The sequence below is a fragment of the Periophthalmus magnuspinnatus genome, chromosome 20, assembly GCF_009829125.3.
Source record: "Periophthalmus magnuspinnatus isolate fPerMag1 chromosome 20, fPerMag1.2.pri, whole genome shotgun sequence".
NCBI lineage: Eukaryota > Metazoa > Chordata > Actinopteri > Gobiiformes > Gobiidae > Periophthalmus > Periophthalmus magnuspinnatus.
In genome coordinates, this window is record NC_047145.1 from 21975264 (window position 1) to 21997673 (window position 22410).

The window sequence follows — 22410 nt, forward strand, 5'->3', positions numbered from 1 at the left end:
AGTTTTTAAATTTTGTAATGAAGTGATTTGATTGGTCCAATTTGGTTTGTGGCGGGAAATCTGATCTGTCTGCGTTGACGTTTTTAGATCAGATCGGCCACTTGTCACATTTATAAGTCATTTTTTGACTAATCAAGATGTTTTACTACCCAAATGTCCTCCAACGCCATTCTGGCTGTTTCTCCACAATTTGGTGAGTACAGATTAGATTATATTGGCATAAATTGAAACTGATGCTTCTAGCCGCTATAACTCTGCGGATCATATACAGTCTACAGCAGATTCGACAATGCTCAGATTTACATTAACATTTTTAGTAAATTAAGTTTGTTTCCCTATTTATGATTTATACATTTGTTATTATTTTATTTCCAGGCTGGCAGCTACAAAAGGCGTCAAAGTGACTCGTAGGGAGCTCCTCAGAGTAAATGTGAAGAAAACATGGTGAGTCATTTTATTTTACCCCAAGTGTTCAACCCAATACTGTGTAAAACTACTGCTGTACTTGAATCTTACAGTCATTATTTCATCAAGTTTCAATTTGTAAGTAGATAAAGCAGTTTACCCATGATGTAATAGTACTATTCACTGAAAATGAGTCACCTGCCAACCATCATCAATTGTTATTAGAGGGTCAGAGTTTACAGAGACTTTGTGATTTTCTTTGTGATTACATAACAAAGAAAACATACAATCCATGTGTAGGTATTGAACTAATTAGCTTAAGGCTTGAACTTTTTAGCAAGAATGAATTACCTCTTTATATTATCCATTATATTAGCAATTTAATATGGTATGGCTTTTTATTTGTACAGGGAAAGTGCACAATAATACATTAACTAAGACAAACGTCAGGAAAGATACTGGTACTAGGTTATAACATGAATGCTAATTTACACATGTACTCCCTGAGCAGGTCAATGGAAGTACTGAAAATACGATCATTCAATGTATATAGATAAACTGACTGTAAATGAATTAAAACAAATATTACATGGGGTCACATTGTTCAATACTATTTTAAAAATGCACACAGCCAAATGCGTAAGCACATGCGCTCTTACCCGCTCACCTTAGCTCCTCTACCCTTTATCAAGATCCAATATATACACACACACACGAACACACACACATTCTACTGATCATTCAAATAACATTCATTTGTACAAACATGTTTAAAGGTCAGCCACTTTTTTATCAGTTAGAATCTCGGTTGCTCTAAGTCATTGGAATAATTTGCCAACAGAGGAAAAAAGCTGATTTGGTGAGTGCGGTCTTACATTTGGGGACACTGCACTCTCCCCTGGAAGATGAGCGTGTCACTCGAGATGTTTTTTTCTGAGCTCAGTGAGACAAAACCTTTTAGAGGAGGAGCATCGCTTATACTATACACCATTAGATTTTCAATTTTTTATAATATACGATCATATGAAAATCTTTACCATCCTAAGATCTAAAAATGTGTTGTTATTTTCCATATGTCACACCCCTAACTAAGTGTTCCTCTTATTTTGTTTAGTGTGGACATCTTGAACTACATCACAGCTCAGGTCCCTCCTCCGCAGCAGAACCTCCCAAAGCCACGATTCTCCCTGTATCTGTCGTCTCAGCTGCAGTACGGCGTCGTAGTGGTTTATCACCGGCAGTGCGGCTTTCTGCTGGGTAAGAGACAACGCATTAACATCAGGCCAAACTGTCCTTGAAGTGACAATGGCTGTGAACGATGCACCGGGCACCATCTGGGAGCTTGTAAATGAAGGAGGAAGTCTGAAGCAGAAGTGGAAAAATATTCAAAGTGACAAATGCATAATAATGAATGAATGATTCATTTTTTGCACAGGCTAGGTTAACTGAAGAATCTGCCCCTATATATATATTACCAGTAAAAGGTTTGGACACATCCTCTCATTCAGTGTCTTTTTTTACTACTTTCTACATTTTATATACACACAGAAGACATCAAATATATGAAGTAAGATATATGTATTTGTGTAGTAAAGGAAAAAAAGTTGGATAACTCTACTGTGGCAAAATATATATATAAAATCTGTCAACTGGACAAAATGTTGTAGGAGTAGGACACTGCCTTATATCTGTTTGAAGAGAGGAGCTAACTACCCTGAAACTACAAACACCTATTGTTTACAGTTTCAGTTTGTAGGCTAGGTCTATTGTGGTACCCTAAATGTGCACTGTGCCTGAGTCCTACTTAACATAGTCATTCAGGCCCCTCATCAGTGATTTCACACCTATTAGCATCCTGGCTAGCCCTGTTGTTTTCTTTTTTTGCTTTCGGTCTGAGGATACAGTTATAGATGGGGGATAGATGATGTCTGAGGCCAAATAACTACTAAATATTTGTTCTATATTTAATATTAAAATCCTCAAAATAGCCACCCTTTGCTTGTTATTTCATTTTTATTTTTTTTACTACATAATTCCATATATCTTACTTCATATATTTGATGTCACCTGTATGTGTATATAAAAGGCAGAAAGTGGTAAAAATAAAGAAACATTGAATTAGAGGATGTGTCTATAGTTTTGACTGGTAGTGCATGTCCTCTATCTGAGCACAAGAAAAACTTTTCATATATCAGTCACAAAACGTCTATCTCTTTTTATTATTATTACTGTATTAGTTCCATTGAAGTGAAACAAATAAGTGATAGTGAAGCGGTATTAACAAAACTGAATCACTTTCGGATGTTTGCTCATCCCAAAAATGACATTCAAACATGTAAATATCTTGGTTGAGGTTCAAATATCGCATAAAACTTGAACGGAAGGTAAAATTAAGCTCTGAAGTTCTGAAAAATCACTCTGTATATCCTTGTTTGGAAGATCACAATGGAAGTATCGGTTCTTCTTATTTTGAATCAGCATTTCATCCATTAGGGGAATTTTTATGGACAATTACCTTTTTTAGTATACGTTTTTTTTATACGTATACGTTGCAATTGCAAAATATCCACCATCTTTAATAGCAGATGCCACAATGTAAATATATAAAAAAAAAAAAAAAAACATTTACTTTTTATGTCGTCCTTGGACCTCTTGAAATGAGTCAAGCTTAAAATTTATTGCATTATCATAAATAAAAAAGAACACAGTTTAAAGGGCCCGTATTACGCAGTTTTCTGATCTGTTCTAATGTTGTTTCCTCGTCACAAACAGACCTGGAGTTGTGTTTTGTTTCATTCACACATGTTTAACACACAAACCCTGTTCTTCTCTCAAACAGAAAACACTCCACTCCACCTTGTGATGTCATCATGTGGTAATACAGGAAGCGCTCCACTCTGTTTTTCTGTTTTTAAACTCCATAGAGTTTCACTAGAATGTGGATGTGTTGAACTTAAACTACCACTTCATGACATCACAAGGTGGAACAGAGCATTTTGAGCTTTTGAGATGTAGAAAGACTAATAAACGGTTACTCAAACATGTGTAAATGAAACAAAAAACAACTCTGGCATGTTTTTTGATGAAGTAACAGCATTATAACATGACTTAAAGCTCAAAAGAGTCCATTTTGCGTCATATAGGACCTTTAAAACAGATCTGAGCATAAAACCATCACTCTGGATGTGGTTGTCTTTGCGAAAAAATTCTACTACAGTACAAACAACGAAAGCTCTTTATTTGCCTTAATAAAACCTCACACAGTGCATTGGTTCATGACAAAACAACCTTGCTCCCACAATATGTTTCACTAATTGCTTTGTTAAGTTTCATTCAAAATCCAATAGTGGCCCGATGAAGCCATTATCTCCCCTCACCGCCTCTCAGCCTCCTTTAATTCAGTCTTAAATTACGCCTCGACATTGATATTGGCCCAGGACAGATTCACAATCGGGCCGTTGTCATGGTTGATGTAAAACAGTGAAATTCAATGCAGTGTAATACGCAGGGGTAGAGCCCGAGAGGATGTATACGCCACGGCCCGCTGTGAGATGACGGTGAGGATTTTATTTCGTTCATGCATTTGTAAAGCGGTAACTGGGCTGTTTGTCGTGTGAAATCGTGTAGAAATTAGGCATTTTACGATAACAACAAATTTTAAAGTGCGAGATTTTGCTGAAGAAAATATAGATGATTAATGGTAAGGAAATTATCCCCAAAATGATTCTACAATATGAAAAATAAAACATGAGCTGCACATAACGCTATTTTCTGATCTATGTTCTAATGTTGTTTCCTCATCACAAACAGACGTGAAGTTGTGTTTTGTTTCATTCACACATGTTTAACACACAAACCTGCATATTTAGGTTGAGTTCTTCTCTCAATCTGAAAACGCTCTGTTCCACCTTGTGATGTCATGTTGTAACACAGGAAGTTTTTCATACACCTTCACCAGAATCATTATTTGGATGATTTCAGCCTTGGAATTGCAAATCTCTACTGCAGAAAAGATAAAGGCAGCTGTTAACGTGAAAACTACCACTTTATGACATCACAAGGTGGAAACATGTTATACATATTATATTTCCTGGTCATATACATCTAACATGAGCCAAACCCAGAGCATTACATAAAGAGAGGTCAAAACGTGGTTGAGGATACACCAGAAATTTGTGTTTACACTAGCTTTAGCTGTAGCCACGTCTCACAGCACCACAGGCTTATAATTACAAGTATAATACAGATACAATTTACGATTTTATTTATTAAGAATGAAGCAGAGCCCTGACGCTTCAAGGCCCAAGAGATTGGAAAAACTGGAAAACAACAGTAAAGATTAATCCCAGGTCCTTGCATAGAAACCTTTATCACAAGCTGATTCTTGCAGTGGTAGGCAGTATGGATGTTATTTATTGCATGCCACCGCCTCAATCCATGAAACATTGTCCTGTTTTGCAGATGAGATCCAGCAGATTATCGACCGCCTTCTCCGCTCCAAAAAAAGTGTCCCTATTGACATACCGGCGTCCGACAGGTGAAACTCAAATGCTCTGTTTTAAGAATTAGGCGTGGGACGAGACACAAGATTGGGTCCACGAGAACGGAGATTTTTTGCATAATTTGTTATAAATAAAAATAAAATTGTGGGGTTCTGTGAGAGGTCTAAACTACAGGGTTCGCAGCTTTTACACAGAAAAAGACCACAGGGAGATACAGGGAGGGCATCTGACACACAAGGAGGGCTCACACAGGCATTTCAGAACATGTTTGCAGAGGTTTAAACTACAGGGATTGCAGGTTTTTACACAATAGGACAGATGTTTTATGGTTTGGAGAGGAGATCCTAGATAATCTGTATATAGTCTTTATAGCCTTTGCTAACGGCACCCGCTGGCTCTGTTCTATATCAATAATGAAGATTCGTGTAGTTCGCAGCTTTAACCACTGCAGAGCATTTTGAGCTTTGGAGATGTAACAGACTAATAATAAAGTGTTACTCAAACATGTGTGAACGAAACAAAACACAACTCCATGTTTTTGAGGAGGAAACGGCATTAGAACATGACTTAAAGCTAGCTTAAGAGCCAGTTTTGCGTAACACAGGACCTTTAAAAATCAAAATCAAATAACCTCATTGATTTTTTTTTTTTAGATAAAATATTAAAAATGTCTTGGGTGATTAGAAAGACGGGTGCAATATTTATTAGAGCAGTTGTTTGAAGCACTGAAAGAAGAAGGTGTGGTTTACTGCGTGAGTGACGGCCTGAGCTACTTCTACGTTTTAAATATTAAACACGTCCCTGTTATGGGGCGGTTGTAATGCAAGAGCTCCGATTCCACCTTGTGTATTATGTTTTTGTATTCATAACAACAATCTCACTGTAGTCTAATGAGCTCCCTGGTGAAACAAACGCCTGTGTGTTTGACTGGCAGGTTAGCGCTGGATCTCCCTGATAACCTCTGTATGATGGAGCAGGCCGAGGGAGCGCTGGACCCTTTCTTTGGGTTAATGGAGTCTCATCAACTTCCAAGTCCATACAAGGTCAACCAGGTAATTAGAACGCCAGTGCAAAGCTATTCAAATCAGCCAAATTAGCAAAGTCTCATGTATCACTCAATGGTTAGCCACAACAAAGGTTACGATCATTGATTTGTTTTAAAGGTGTACGCATAGACTGTGTAAAGAAGTGGACTAAGTGAGTGTGACGTGACCCACAGTGTTCAGCCCCAGTCGAATAAAGCTCATCGAGACTTGCAGTTGTAGCAGCTAATTTGGAGCCGAGCCCGCACCCCTTGTTTTAGCGGGGAGTGGCCGCTTAGCAACGCTGTCAATCAAACCTGTTGCTAACGCTAGTGGGAGCGTCCTCGGGGAAAGAAGATGCCTGATTTGCCTGTTATTAATGTTTATATCTTCATTTACGAACAAAATAGTGAAATAAAAGCACCAGGATCATGTAGAGCAGGTTAATACGTCCCCTCTCTCTGTAACTGCTACTGTCAGACTCATTATTTTGGTCTTAAAATGCTCGGATTAACTCACCGCTATAAACGCTTTAGCCTCAATGAGCTTCATTTGACTGGAGCTGAACGCTGTGGGTGACGTCACACTCACTTAGTCCACTTCTTTACACAGTCTATGTCTCTGACCTATAATTTTGCCTGCTGGCGTCACCTGCTTGTTTCAGTAGAGAACGTTTAATGCCATACTATAAAACATTTTAGGCAAAGCAGTAACATCTCTATGGAGACAAGCTGTTGTATCGTGCACCTTTTAAGATGAAGGTTCAGTTCACGGAGTACTTTTAAACTCCATCAAGACCATTAGAGCAGACTGAAAATACAGCCTCATAAAGAGATGTACAGGCCGTGGGAAGAATGTGCTGTATCTGCATTTGTGAGACATTCATAGGTTGTAAATGGCAGGAGTAAACAACATCAGGGGCTCATTATAAATCAAAAATAGTACTTTACTTTCTAGTGAGCTGGACTTTGATCATAAAACAAATTTGATAACGAACCTCACCTACATTTTTATAAGATCATAAGGTATTAAATCAGGCCCATTGTACTTGTGTGTCTTTATAGTTATAATCTCTGACACTCGTGGATCATTATGTTATAATTTGCACATTTTAAATCGCAGTATTCATCTAAAATGAGTTCATAAAAGAAACTAGTTCTCAGACTTTAGACTTTTCACTGACAAGTGTGGTGTCCAATCGGAGCTGACGTCATCATCACTACAAAGCACCGTGTCGCTGTCAGCGCCCCCTATGGACAGCTGCACATCACACTAGATAGAAAATAAAATTGGAGAATGAAGTACGTACGTCACAGTGGACGGTGGAAGTGAAAACGGGCCTTGAAAATAAGTGATTCAAATATGAATCACTCCAAATACAAATTCGAGAGGGTCAATGAGAATAAATCAGTTATAACATGGTTAAAACCTCTGAAAAGAATAGATCTGTTTTAATCCAAGGCTGTTGCGTCACTAGTAACATTGACCAGAGGAGACTGTGACAAACAGAGACGCAGGACCAAATTTGGCCAAACGGTGACGTCTATCAGAGGATCACAGTCATGGAACACATGACCTGCCCATGTCAGGAACTGTGGGTCCTTTTCAACCTTCAAGAACAAGACTCTGAAACATTGGTTGAAAAATAATCAAACATGCTCACACAGGTAGATTATCTTCTTCTTGGGGCGTCTTAAACTCAGAGAATGGTCTATTGTGGTTCACTTTCTGTCATGTCTATGTGCACTTTTGTCTCGTCTGTTTCTTTAAATGTTCTGTTTCTGACCTGCCTTAGGACGACGGATGTAAACGAGCTATTGTGCTAATTCCGGCATTTTTACATTGATGCTGTTTGTTGACATGTTGATGAATATGCACTGTCCTAATTAAAATAAATAAATTAAATAAAATGATATTTCAGTGCAGTACGGTGGGGCAGACCATTTTCTTCCCCTTCTCTGTGGCAGATTGTTTATCTTTCCTGCATTTTACAACTGTCCATAAGATTTGGTGTAAAAACAGCACAGAGCAGTTAAAATGCTTCCTGGCTGAACATGAACACAGAGTTTACTGTTTAAATTTGCTCAAAGGTTTTAAAGTGGTGCAAATATAAAGTGTTAGATACTGAGAGCAAACAGAAGTGGTCAACATGAGCCAGGACCAGACGCACTGGAGCCTCGAAGTGGAAAATCTCACATGAGAAAACAAAACCTGCTGGTCATTTTAGTAGTTTCTTAAATTTTTATTATTAAAATTATATTGTGCTTGTGTGTCTCTGTAGTTATAATTCATGACATCCGTGGATTGTTATGTTCTAATTTGCACATTTTAAATCACAATATTCATCAAAAACAACGTAATAAAAGAAACAAGTCCGCTGATGTCGCTGTAAACGTCATCATAACAAAGCGCCGCCTGCTGCTGGCTCCTCCTGTGGAAAGCTGCACATCACACTCACGAGCAGATGTTTTGTTTTTACCAAAATGACTACACAATGCTGCCGAATCCTACACACATCATTGAGTAAGAAAGTAAAATTGGAGAACAAAGTGTGTACATTACAGTGGGCGTGTAACTGTGGTAAAAAACGGGGATTAATCAACAAAATGACGTCTTGAAAAGAGTTTAACTCAACTCAAACATGCACAAATCACTGATCTGATCTAATTCTGAATCGGATTTAATTCTTATCATGTTTTATTCATTCATCGTTTAGGATGATAATGGTTTAATGCGCTAAAGTCTAATCAGATTTGTATTTTTAGCCAGGTTTGATGATTGAGGACCTCAGCGCTGAACTCTCCCTGGAGCCAAGTTCCCACATCACATCTGAGGCAGAAGGTGACACACTAATCTATGGAGCGATTCGTGTCTTCATTTACTAAAAATATAGATATAAATAGACAACCAGTCACAAGTTTGGACACACACTCTCATTCAATGTTTTTTTTTTTACTACTTTCTACATTTTATACACACACAGAAAACATCAGATATATGGAATTATGTAGTAAAGAAAAATATATATATAAATCCACGCTTTGCTTTTTCAAAAATATTTAGTAGTTATTTAACTTTTTTTTTCCTTTACTACTTCATTCCATATGTGTTACTTCATATATTTGATGCCTTCTGTGTATATAAAATGAAGAAAATAGTAAAAAATACTTTGAAATAGAGGGTATGTCCAGACTTTTGACTGGTAGTGCAGCTGTTATGAAAATTTTTTGATGTGTAATCTTTTTAACCGTCCCCATATATTCCCCATATATTGTGTCTTTCTCAGAGGAACAACAGCTTTATGCTCAGTTGAGTTTTGAACCAGCAAACGTCTGTAAACACTTAACCCCGTGTGGCTCTGATGCCCCAATCACAAACACATACATTTCTCTAACTGTATATCGTTTTGATGTTACTCGAGCTCTACTCTTTACCTTTATGTTGGTAGAAACATCAAAATGGATCATGCCGTCTTGAAACCACACTGAATCGTCCTTTTGTGTTTGTGTTTTGTTTCTCGTTTGTCCCTCAGGGTTCAGGTCCCCTCCGACCTCCATCACGCTGAGGGAGAAGGAGCAGTTTGTCCTGGGCAGTGCTGAGGTACAGGGTCTGTCAGAGCCGCTCACACTAAACACATCGGTCATTTCACTTCCTCCACAGACGCCGTAAATCAGAGTCAACCGCGTGACCTCCCGTTACAACAGAAACCTCCTGCTGTTAGTGTGTAAACTGCATGAGACAAGATGGGCTCTCCTGTAGTATTCATAGACTGTTTATAGAAACGGACATAGCTAACCTGCTAGCCGCTGCATTCCAAATAGGAAGTGATCATGGGCGCGCTTCTGGCTACATCAACTTTTGCTCCAATTCACTTTCTATTGAAAAACTGTCTCCTCTCTCTGTATCTGCTGCTGTCAGACACATTTTGGTCTTAAATGTTCGTATTAACCCTCTACATGATCCTGGGGTTTTTATTTCACTATTGTGGCTGTAAATCAAGATATGAACATTTGACTTTGGCCTAACACTATGGATGACGTCACATTCACTTAGTCCACTTCTTCTTAGTCCACTTCTTCTTAGTCCACTTTGTCTTTTGTAGTATTGGTGTTGCTACCTGGCTTTTAAAGGACAACTGTTTAACTTTTCTTGAGAGAAGTCTGCTGCTTACTTGTCTCCAGGGAGATTGCTTTGTATTAAATTTTCACTCTCCATTGATCTGACCTTGGACTTGTATGTCCCCCATGAAGTATAAATATTGACATTGGCAGTTTTCCTCGTTCAGAATATAAACTCTCATATGTGCCTTTACAAGTCTTTTGGTCCAGACTTGAAGTTGACTTGGTCTTGTTGTAGTCCAAGTTCACTTTCAGGACAATTCTCACACCCTAAGACAAGAGTTGCCCCAAAATCGAATCAAGTAACACAATGAAATCATCTTTTTCATTATTTTATAGGGAGATTATGAGCTAAATTAAAAATAAATGTTTGAATATATTCAAATATTTGAAACAGAATACTCATAAAACCAGATGAGTCGTCACTGTCCCCACTTCACCTCTGTGTCTGCATCAGTACAGCGGTGAAAGAAGTATTCAAATTTGTTAAGTAAAAGTAAAGATACTGGAGCAAAAAAAATACTCAAGTAAAAGTATCACATGAAATAAGCATTTTTTTTTATGTCCTATAAAGCTTCAAATGTGGTGATTTTGATAAAGATTTGAGCTGAATTTTGTTCAACAGAAAAAAATGAATTGATCTTTTTTTTTCCAGCTGTTTTCATTTGTATATTTTTGTTTTGCTCAAATTATGAACGTGTTAAAAACAAACTCAGACTTTTCAGTCCAGTTCAAACATGTAGTGGAGTAGAAAGTACAGATACTGCTCTCAAATGTAGCGAAGTAAAAGTCAAAAGTATCCATGCTAAAGTACAGATACCTAAATGTTTTACTCAAGTACAGTACTTTACTACTTTTACTTCATTATAACATCTCAGAAGTTGATTGTTTTGTGACGTGCGTGCATAGCATATGTTAGCGTAGCATGCGGCACACTCATTCTGTCACTTATCGTCTGATAAAGCCTCCCTCCTCCACCGCTGTGAGGGCTCTCCGGGCGAGATACCATCTGACTTAATCACATCAACTTGTTCTCACTCAAGATTTACAGGGAAGACGAGTATTTTCAATGACTGTGCCTCATCTGTTACTTTTGGTTTTGCTTTGTTAAGGAAATGTCAGCCGTACTCAATGCCTTTTGCAGTTTGATTAGTGCGGCACAAACCGAAAATGTATTTGCTGAGTCAGAACTTTGGGCACACCGTCTCATTCAATGCTTTTTTTTTTTTTTTTTTTTACAATTTTCTACATTTTATTTACATACAGAAGACATCAAATATATGAAGATAAAGGTAATTATATCTTACTTATATATTTGTTTGTATTTTATTTACATTCAAATCCTCAAAATATCCACCTTTTGCTTTGTTGCAAAATATTTAGTAGTGTTATTTAACTTTTTTCTTTGCTATCTAATTCCATAGATCTTGCTTCATATATTTCATGTCGTCTGTGTAAATATAAAATGTACAAAGTGGTTAAAAAAAAAAAAAAAACATTGAATAAGAGGGTGTGTCCAAACCTTTGACTGGTCATGTAAATAAAATATAAATAGAATAACATGTTTCTGCATTGACTCTAGCTAAATCAAATGAACTAGCTAAAATATATAAACTACTTAACAAAATATGGCTGGAAAAACAATGAAAAACCAAAAAAAACCATTAATTATATTATGCAAATTATAACATAATGATCAGAGTGTCAGAGATTATAACTACAGAGCAGATATAATCACAGTCGAGCTGATTTATTGGGTGTATTTTAACATATTGAGTTTGATATAACTGTGAATAATATGTTTATGTTTCTGTCACAGCATTTTGAAGGAGCAGATCTTCCTGAAGCCACAAACCGAGAGTTGGACTTGTTGATGGACGAGCGAGACCAGTTTAGACACGGTGCGTTTTTGTAAATCTCAAAGTGAAAAGATTCAACCAAATTTCTGCCAAACCCATTGTCGCCCATTCGATCTTTACTTCTTGATACTCGTCTGGCCTCTGCTTAATACTTCACATGTGGAGTCATCATGATGGAAATAGATTACATTACATTTCTTGTAAAACTACTGATCCGTTTATGATACCGAAACTAAACCATGAAGCAGAATTATTCACAAAACGTATTTTAAATGTACAAAATCGTTAAACATTGGTAAGCTGTGCAATTGAGCAGCAGAATGAAACACTTAAGTAATGAGTTTGTGTCATTTTAATTCATAATTCAAACTCCCACAGCTCAAATCTTATCATATTGCAGAAAAAATAACCAAAAATTTCCTACTGCTGCAAAGAAAAAGTCCCGACAATAAATACTGACCCCAAAAATGATTGTTCCATTTGTAATATATAAAATGATAAGTCGGTGTAGTGATTGTGAGAGACCTGTTTCATCGTCACTACATCTGTGAGATTTGTGACGACAGTATAGTCCACAGTAAACACAGCACAATATGAAGAGCGACTGGAGGTCACTGTTTGTCCACTCATCTGAACATTGGAGGTTTGAATCTCGACATCATTGATTGAGCGGTCAGATCCACTGACCCACAGATGAAAGCTGTCGTTGTGTCCTTGGGCAAGACACTTAACCCCCTTCACCCCCAGTGTCTGTGTACTCTGGTGAATGTGTGTGTGAATGGGGGAGTGGTTCGTTAATCTAAAGTTCTTTGAGCCTTGAAGGTGGAAAAACGCTGTATAAAAATGTGACATTTACTATTATTAATTTAGGAGATGAGATGATGGATAAGGTCGACATTTAAGTTTAAAAATGTGCTTCTTTAATATTACAATCGTTGAATCTGCTGTTAAGGTTGTAGTAAAATATATTTGATGAATTTGTTTTGCTAGTGATGGTGATGAAATGGTCTGGGATGGATTTCTCAGTTAAACCTTTGTTGGTAACCACTGCAATGATATCTTAAAATTGTTGCAGAATTGATTTTGTTTTATATATGTTTGTTTGTATTATTATGATTATTATTATTACAGATTTGGAGGAGCAGTTGGGAGACGGCAAAGACAGGAGCAGAGACCTCATGTCGTCCATTGACCAGTGAGAATCTAAACACTTCCATTCTTCACAGAGTGTAGGGATGGACGATATATCGGTTCCGGCATCTGTAATGGCCAATATCGATACGGTTTATTTGATGTCTGTATCGGCTGATGTCGATATCGATATCCAATGCTGATGTTTTTTTGCGCTGCCCCAGTCTCCGTGTTCCCTTTCTGAACAAACTAATGAGTCAAAATGGAAATAGAAGAGTGTTATATGTCTGTATGTGACACCAGCAAGTAACAAATTATTTTATGGCCCAGATAAATATTTTTTTTTATTTTGTACAAACGTGAAGAGTGAATCTGATTGTGAATTTAACTTGAGATAAATTTGTGGACCTCTCTGGATTTTAAAAGCTAAATATCGGCCACAGGAGCAGGACAAATATCAGATATTAGTATCAGCTCAAAAACTCCATATCGACCCATCTGTACAGTCTTTGAATTTCACTGAATCTGTCATTTAATGAATTAAACTGTAAACATTCTGTTGTTGTTCTTAAACATTGGCCCTTCGTGTCTTGTAGGTTGAGGGAGTCCGTGGTGGGGCCACATCGGGACAGTGTTTGGCTGCAGGACGAGGACATGGGTCAGACAGAGGAGCAGCCAAAGGCCCCTCTGCCCCAAGAGATGACCCCCGTCCACGTGAAGATGCCCAGCTCCCCCACCACCGGGGCAGAAGAGGTGAGAGACATCAAGGAATAACTGGACTTTATTAATGAATATAAATACTGTGTATACAGAGTACCAGTCTACACATCTAGTAAAAAAAGAATGAATTTGTTGACAGGATTATTAATTGTGCACTATGTAACTTTTCTGGAGGTATGTCCACCACCTGCTTAAAACAGTGGAGTTGTTATTGCTTTGTGTAGAATGTTCTGCAGTACGGCACTTAATGCATCTGTCTCCATAGAGACGAGGAGGTGACACCAGGTCATGTTCTAGGTCTAAGCTCACACTAACAGTGTTTGTTTTTTCAATAATGCAATAAGTGAATAAATGCAAGATAAGGTTTAATGCCATGTTCTGGAAACTCCAGGCAAAGCAATAGAATATCTATGGAAACAAGCAGGTGATGGACCCCAACCAAAAAAATTCCATACTTCACCTTTAATAACATCTTAATTATCTGACTTGTTTAAAGGCTGTATTACACAAAACTGACTCTCATAAGCTTTAAGTCACGTTATAATGCTGTTTCCCCCTCAAAAACAGACCTGGGGTTGTGTTTTTATGGAGGTAAGAGTAACACTTTATTATGAGTTTGTCTAAACCTCAAAGCTCAAAACGCTCTGTTCCACCTTGTGATGTCATGAAGTGGTAGTTTCCAAGTTAACAGCTCCTTTTACCTCTTAGAGTAGAGATTGGACATTCCAAGTCTGAAATGATCCAAATGATTCTAGTGAAGGTGTGTGGAGTTTAAAAACACAGTGGAGCACTTCCTGTGACATCACAAGGTGGAACAGAGTGTTTCCTGTTTGAGAGAACAACAGGGTTTGTGTGTTAAACGTGTGTGAATGAAACAAAACACAACTCCAGGTCTGTTTGTGACGAGGAAACGACATTAGACCAGATCAGAAAACAGTGTAATATGGGACTTTTAATAATATTTCTTGTATATTTGTCTGACCTCATATCGTCTCTGTCTCATGTTCTGGCCTGAGAGTCTGTAGCAGTTTGATAATGAACAAACTTGTAGTTATGAATATAGTTTGAGTGAGTCAGTGCTTTGCTGTGGCCCTGTCTCTTTACATTCCTCAAAGTGACTCACGACCTGCTCCAGTCACTTTGGAAACAGGCTTACCTCACACAGGCGTGTCCGTCTATATTAACCCATCAGAGTTTCCTTTATATCACATTATCTATCATTAAAGCTTTTGTTTTTCTTTGTCCTCAGCTCATCGCTCGTCCTGTTCAGAAACCGGGCGGACCTCGCAAACGTCAGCTCGTTTTTGCCGATCCTGAAGTCCAGATTTCGAACAAAGAAATGAAAGAGCGGATAGAGAATCCTCAGGCAGAGACCCTGAATCTGGTGAATACACATACATCAAGATGACAGTAATTTTTATATTATACAAATGATTTATGATGGGTTTTAATCACAGAAGGAACTAGGAATAAATATGTTAAATTTTAATTCAGTCTCAGTTACACCCAGAACTAATGACTGGACTAAACAAAGCCGTCTGAGCTGTGCTGTGTGGTGAAAAAAGGCAAATTATGTTACAGAAGAACAAAGCACATAAATCAGTTTTTGTGTCTAAAATCCTCACTCTTATAAAGTAACATCAGTTTTACGATGGAGCTCCACAGTGAACGCCCAGCCCGCGGTTCTGGAACAACATTTTCCATTCATTTTTCTCATAAACACTCCCAAAAATGTATATTAAAAGTTTGAAAGTTTGCTCAGCTACGTCAGCTAATGACCACAAGACCTATCATTTAATTTAAAATCTGTTACTGAAACTTTATAAACAACAAAGTTATTAAAACATTTTGAACAATTTTGCATTTTAAACGGGCTTAAAACTACTGCGTTATGGATGTTAGTTAGCACGTAGCTGGTTAGCCTCCTTTGAACTCTTAATATTTAAACTTTTTGAAAGGTCTATGGGAAAAATAATGGAAGGTGCACTGTGCAACTTTCTGGTGACGGGTAACTGCTTGTCTTCATGGAGCGATGTTAAATCAGTCCTGTTGTGCTTGTGTCTCTATAGTTCTCATCTCTGACACTCGTGGATCATTACGTCAGAATTTGCACATTTGAAATCACAATATTCATCTAAAACGACTTAAACAACCTCAGATCGTGCTATTTCTACACCTAAAATACAATGAAAAACCCGCATTCTTACTGTGAGTGGGGCCGCCTCTCCACAGATCTGACCTGTCACTGATCTAGTGGCTCCATCTGCTTGTAACCATGGAGATAGCTGTTGAATGCCATACCGTGGAACATTCCATTAGACACAGTGCAGCCCATTTTCACTTTTAAGAATAGCAACAATAAACCGGGGCCGACCTGAGCGACAGAGTCGGTCGAGTGTTTGTCCACTGAGCAGGAGGTTTGTGGTTCCAATCCCATTCTTGACCTATAAACATATGATTAAAACCATTAGTAGAGCCACAGGGCGGAGGTGCAATTCCAGCTCCAGTCTTGTGCAAGACACTGCTCGCCCTCAGTGTCTGTGTGAATGTGTGTGTGTGAACTGGTGTGTGAACTGGTGTGGGTGGGGGGGGGGTGTGGGTGTGAAGGGGTGTGTGTGTGTGTGGGTGAACTGGTGTACGAGGGGGTGGGTGTGTGTGGGGGTGAGTGTGAATGTGGGGGTGAACTGGTGTGTGTGTGTATGTGTGTGTGTGGGGGGGTGAATGTGGGGGTGTGAACTGGGGTGTGAATGTGTGGGGGTGATGGGGGGGGTGTGTGTGTGGGTGGGGGTGTGTGTGTGTGGGGGTGGGTGAACTGGTGTGTGAATGTGTGTGTGTGTGTGTGTGAACTGGTGTGTGAAGGGGTGTGTGGGGGTGTGTGTGTGTGTGAGAGTGTGAATGTGTGTGTGTAGTTTCTTGTGTCTTGAAGGTGGAAAAACTCTATATAAAAATGTGACATTTGCCAATAACTGAATATTCTGTTTTTAAGCCGTTTCGTGTTCTTTAGATAAACCAACTTCAGTCTGAAGTTCACTGACCTGTTGAATATTCACTCTGCACTGATGTGTGATCAAACACAGCCCTTCATCAGGCTCCTGATTAAAAATACCAAGTTCCTCTTTATGTCAGTTTGATTACTCCTCCTGTGTTTTATTTTATTTCCTTTGAGACGACAGTTTGTGATTCGTTTGGTCAAAGCAAAATGTGGGGCTAAACCAGGACAGTCACATTTAAAGGTTCAGACTAATTTTCCATGTAATAAAGAAAAATGTGTCTTTCCCATAGAAGAATTTTTATATAAATGGAGGCAGACGTGCGCCCATGACAGGTTCACTATGTCCATCGATTCAAAAGCTGCGTCTCTTCTCTCTCACTGCTGCTGTCAGACTCGTCATTTTGGTCTTAAATGTTCGTATTAACCCACTCTACATGATCCTCGGGTTTTATTTCACAATTTTGTCTGTTATTATTGTTGATATCTTGATTTACAGACACATCAGGTCCTTCTTTCCCCGAGGTTGCTCCTGCTAGTGTTAGCAACAGGTTTAATTGACTAATTAGTAGAATAATTTGGATGTTAGGAATGTGTTAGGAAAGCCAGGACCGCTGAAAACCTTTTAAATGAACTAGTTTGGGTTTTTTTTTTCATGTTTTTAAGGAGGTAAAAATCTGGCATCTTTAATGTTTTTCCTCTCTGGTTTTAGTCTGACGTCTTGGTGAACTTGGCCTTTGTGACCAAGTACTCCACTCCTGCAAAACTCTTCAGCGCCCCCTGTGGAAGTGAGTATTACTACACTACACAACACTGCTGTATTAGTATAAATACATTTGGCTGCATTACCTTCTTCACCCATATCACAAAATGCCAAAACAGTTTTAAATTGGTTAAAATATATCAATCAATCAGTTTTATTTGTAGAGCACTTTTCATGCACGCAGACAACTCAAAGTGCTTTATACAGAATTAAACCACAACAATTGGCGAAACACAAAAGTTCACATTGTTAGAAAAAATATGAATTTACATAATTTACTCATAACTAACACAAAACATTCAAATTCAAAGGCAAAATTAAAAAAAAACGTGTCTTTAATTTAGATGTAAAAATATTAGACGTTGTTTGAAGGTGCAGATTTTCCAGTAAATACTTCCACAGTTGATCAGGCCTCGTTTGGTTTGTGCGTGTCCCGTGTTTGGTCTCGTTTGTAAAGCAGAGCCGACCAAGAGCCTTTTGCCCCAGAATTACACAAAAGACAGTTGTGTTTCCCTGTGACCTGCTGCGTTTGTGGTGGTTTTGTTTTAAGAAGCTGAATCCAGAGAATATCATGTTCTGTGATGCGTCGACAGTCGATATTTGCACTTTTGTGTGTTTGGGCTTTTGGCCTCAGTTCTCCTCCATAGAGCGATATTTGGTTTGGACTCACAAACTGCTGCATAAAGGTTTATTTTAACACTTCACAAAATGAGATTCCACAGCTCCATGATGGGTTCGTAGTAAAATCAGGGCTGTGGATGTTTAAAAAAAAAAAATTCTAATGAGATTTCTTATTATAATTTACAACGATTTGTCGAGTTGACAGATTTAAACTTTGTCTTTTATTATACTTTTTACTGCTCTGCATGATTAAACTATAGATAATATTTATTGTAGCGACCCTGAGCCTTTGTCGCGAGGAGTCTGGGCCCAGTACCTTGGTCTGACGTGCTGCTGTTTGTAAGAAATAGACTCGCGTAGAGCATTTTCTGGTGGTTTAATCAAACAGTGGCTTAAGCAGGTTACACACACACAGAAGGTGAATTGTAGGGCTACACAAAAATAGTACGGTAACGAGCAAAACGAAGCGGTCAACGAAAAATATGGCTACCCGGCGTCTCCCCTCTCCACCTCCCAGACAGCAGGAAACCCAGTGTCTTTGAATCCACCTGCACGTCACCTTTGTCCACGTGAACCCCGCCCCGCACGCATTACCATAGCAACCAAATTACCCATATGGCTCCAGGATCATGTGGAGCGGGTTAATACGAACATTTAAGACCAAAAATGACGAGTCTCTAGTCAAAAGCTCACGTTAAAGTTGTGTTTTGTTTTTTTTGTTGTTGTAAATTCTCGGTTTACTTCCAGTTAGATTCTCCATTGAAAAGTAAACTCGTCCATCATTGTCTCATAACTAAACGCAGAATATTCGTCTGTTGTTTTCCCGTCTCCCGTTCAGACCTGATCCACTTTGACCTCAAGGCTCTTTGGAAAACCAGCGCCGTGCTCACGTCCATCACTGAACCCGAGGAGGAAGAGGAGCAGGAGAGAGAGATCATGATGACGGAAGGGAAGAAGAGGCACTCAGCCATGAAGGAGGTTGGGGGAAGTGTAATTGTTTTAGTTTTTATGTTGTGGCCAAACCTCATTTTGTGTCTATAGGCAAGACACTGCAGTTTGTGTAGTCTGGGGCAGTATCTCAGTGTGTGTGGGTGTGTACTCTGGTGTGTGTGTGTACTCTGGTGTGTGTGTGTGTGTGTGTGAGTGTTTCCTTGATCTAAAGTGCTTTGAGTTGGCGGTCAGAGAGGATAAAATAGATGTTTGTGTCCTTGTCTCTCAGATGTCCAGTGACTCGGGACTTCAGCCTGTGGACAGATCATGTAAGACTTGTTCAACTCTCTGTTTTGAATCCATAAGAAAAAAAAAAATATTTAAATGTAAGATTATGTCTGGAAATGTACTTTTTAATGAATGAAACTACTTCCTCGTATTGACAGAGGTCTGACGATTGCCCAAAGTCACAGTCTTGTAATTATTAGTAACTTTATCATCATTATTATTATTATTATTAAGTAACTGAATTATAGTTTTGACAAATTGAGTTGGGTCCCCACTGCTCTGGACAGGACACATTTCTCTACAAGAAAAAATAAATACACTACTAAGCTTATGATTCTTAAACTAGCTGATGTAATAAGTGGACCAAAAATACCAAAAAGATGTGTTCAGAATACTACTTTTGAGTGCCTGTTTTCTGGTACAGTTACTCTTACATTTCTACTTCAGATTACAGTTACTTTTCTGGATTAAAATGAAAACATGACGGTCCTTAATCCTGTCATTTTGGCTTTGAACTCTACCGTATAAACTGAAAACACGGCTCTTTTTGTCTCTAGTTGGACATAAATTAATGCAGAACAAACAGCAACAAAATTAAAGCTGTTTATAATCACATGCCGTGTTTTTTTAAACTATAATATAAAGCAAATCCATGTCAAAGTATTCCAAGTGTTCAGAATACAGTAAGTACAGTAAGTAAGTTCAGTATCGTGTCCTGTGCTGAGTTTCCCTCAAACTGTGCCTCATAAACTGCTGTTTCTTTCTGATGTTCATGTGTTTTGAGCAGCAGCAGCATCAGACCTGGTGCTGGACGGGTCTAAAGAGGACGTCTTCACCCCTGTGAGCCGATGGTCAGTTTTAATACAGCACTTTGACACAATGAGTTCTGTCAAAGTTTATTTCAGTTACGTTTGTCAAATGTTGTTAAATGTACAGTTCAAAAACAGATGAAATCATTACATCGACTCATCTCACGACGTCCAGCTCAGTGTCTCACGACTCCCACTGACAGAACCAAACACTTCAGTTTGTTTGAAAAGTGTTTAGTTTCAAATACGCAAACGTTGTCATCTTTGGCTGTAATAACTCAACAGTTTCTTGTGATATGGACATTACATTATTATAAACGTGGAGAATATACAGTGTTTAGCTCTTTGTGTCTCTGCTGGAGGTCGCCTCAGGAGGAGCTGCAGCTCGTGATGGAGCCCATCGCAGAAGAAAACATCGAGATGCCTGAGGAGCAGAGGGAGGAGCAGAGGGAGGAGCAGAGGGAGGAGCAGAGCAGCGGCACCATCAGGTCAGAAACATGAACAAACACCACCTTTACAAACAGCACTACACCTACAATTATTACAGATAAATATACTTAAATAGTTAGTAGAATGTAATGTTTGAATGTTTGCTTAAAAGTGCACTGTAACTTTTCAGGTGGAGTGTCTGCTACTTGCTTGTCCCCATGGAGATGTGATTTATTTATTTTTATTGTTGAAATGTTCCACAATATGGCATTAAACTTGTGTTGAACATCTAAGTGGCGTCCCCAAGTCCAACAGTTCAGATCTATAAAGGCAACGCCCTCATGAAAAATAAATGTGTTTTTAAAAGTATTGAAGATAGACATTCTGTGGAACATTAAACAGACAAAGAAATCACATCTCCATGGAGACAAGTAGACATGTAGGTTACATAGTGCAGCTTTAATGTATCTGGTTCGGGTCTCTGTTTTCTGAATCAGAAAGAAGAAGTTATGCTGTCATTTTCTGAATAAAAGTAACTCAAGATGTGCTGTGGCAAAAACAAATGTAAGAAATAATAGTAAAAAAGTGAGAGAAAATAAAAAGCAGCAAAATGACGTGTTATAATAAAAATGGACTTTGACAGAATAAAGCAAAATACACATTGTAGAGAATAACAGACGTCCCAGTGTAAATGTCTCAAACACACGTCTCCAAACTCCACAGTGACACCGACAGCCGCACACACAGGACTATTAATAGAGCTCAGTGGACGCTCTCTTTGCTTACTCATGTTTTGTTTTGCAGTTGGATCTGTTCCCATCTGCAGAGATCTGGACAAGTCACCTTTGACTCACTGCTGCCCCCAAAGGCCGACCGCAGCACTGCAGCTCACACACTCTGCAGGCTCCTGGGTAACACGGTTTATTTTTTTTACTTGTTTTGACTTGTCAGAGTCCAAAGAGAATACGAAAATATATGCATTCATTTAAATCTGTATTTCAGTACATACATAAATAAAATAACTTCATTTGATGAAGGTATAGTACTTTAGTATAGTATTAGTGACCAGGGTTATATTGTGTAATTATATAAAGCCAATATGAGCAGGCCCAGTGCCACATTTTAAATATATTTATACACTTGTAAGTCATGTCTTCATTGTAGTTTTTGCTGATTTGTGTGTTTGTGTGTTTGCTCAGAGCTGCTCTCTGCTGGACGAGTGAAGGCACAACAGGCCGAGCCGTACGACCAGATCCTCGTCTGCTCATCATGAACTGAAACAATGGGACTTTTTTAGATCAAATATTTTGATGAGTTTTGACTATGACTTCATCTTTTTTTTTTTACTTAACTGTTTTTATTGTTAACTTATTCATGGATTCCACTTTTATCTGCTGTGTCGTTTAAAATTGTTTTAATGTTTTTAATCTTGTTCAGTGTTTTTAAAGAGAACTTGACATCAACATGAACTGTTCTTAGTACTGTCGTTTACATTTTGTATTGCACAATGTTTTATACAGTATTTATAATAAAATAATTATTACTAACTTGTTATGATTGAAACACATTTGGAAATAGACACAAATGACAGACTTTGAATGGGAAACAGCTTTTCATTTTAGGGAATAAAATCTTCTGTTTTTGCTTCTAACTATTAAGATTTATACTTTTGAAAATGACTAACTGGTTTGGTAAATCTGGGACTCTTAAATTAAAATGGAAGTAAAGTTTTGTGTTAGATATTTTCATTTAAATCCATGGGTTTGAGAAAGATAAACAATTACCTCTGTTAGCAATTAATGATTTAAAACTAAATATTAAATC

At 38.2% G+C, this 22410-nt stretch overlaps 1 protein-coding gene across 1 annotated transcript; it reads left to right on the plus strand.

Annotated features, from left to right (window-relative positions):
• Nucleotides 1–107: 107 nt before the first annotated feature.
• Nucleotides 108–21859, plus strand: rec8b (REC8 meiotic recombination protein b). Its single transcript, XM_055230291.1, has 18 exons — nucleotides 108–193; nucleotides 376–444; nucleotides 1520–1662; nucleotides 4867–4942; nucleotides 5842–5959; nucleotides 8695–8770; nucleotides 9462–9529; nucleotides 11867–11948; nucleotides 13038–13101; nucleotides 13634–13790; nucleotides 15007–15141; nucleotides 17459–17534; nucleotides 18969–19108; nucleotides 19350–19389; nucleotides 20139–20199; nucleotides 20520–20600; nucleotides 21391–21497; nucleotides 21786–21859. The coding sequence occupies exons 1-18, from the start codon at nucleotides 138–140 to the stop codon at nucleotides 21857–21859; spliced, it is 1623 nt and encodes a 540-aa protein (XP_055086266.1). The 5' UTR covers nucleotides 108–137.
• Nucleotides 21860–22410: the final 551 nt, after the last annotated feature.

Bases quoted from the DNA above. Each gene is read 5' to 3' on its own strand.
- rec8b (XM_055230291.1), top strand. From the start codon at position 138: ATGTTTTACTACCCAAATGTCCTCCAACGCCATTCTGGCTGTTTCTCC. The intron at 445-1,519 runs GTGAGTCATTTT...TATTTTGTTTAG, and splicing joins GTAAATGTGAAGAAAACATG to TGTGGACATCTTGAACTACA. The intron at 8,771-9,461 runs GTGACACACTAA...TTTGTCCCTCAG, and splicing joins CATCACATCTGAGGCAGAAG to GGTTCAGGTCCCCTCCGACC.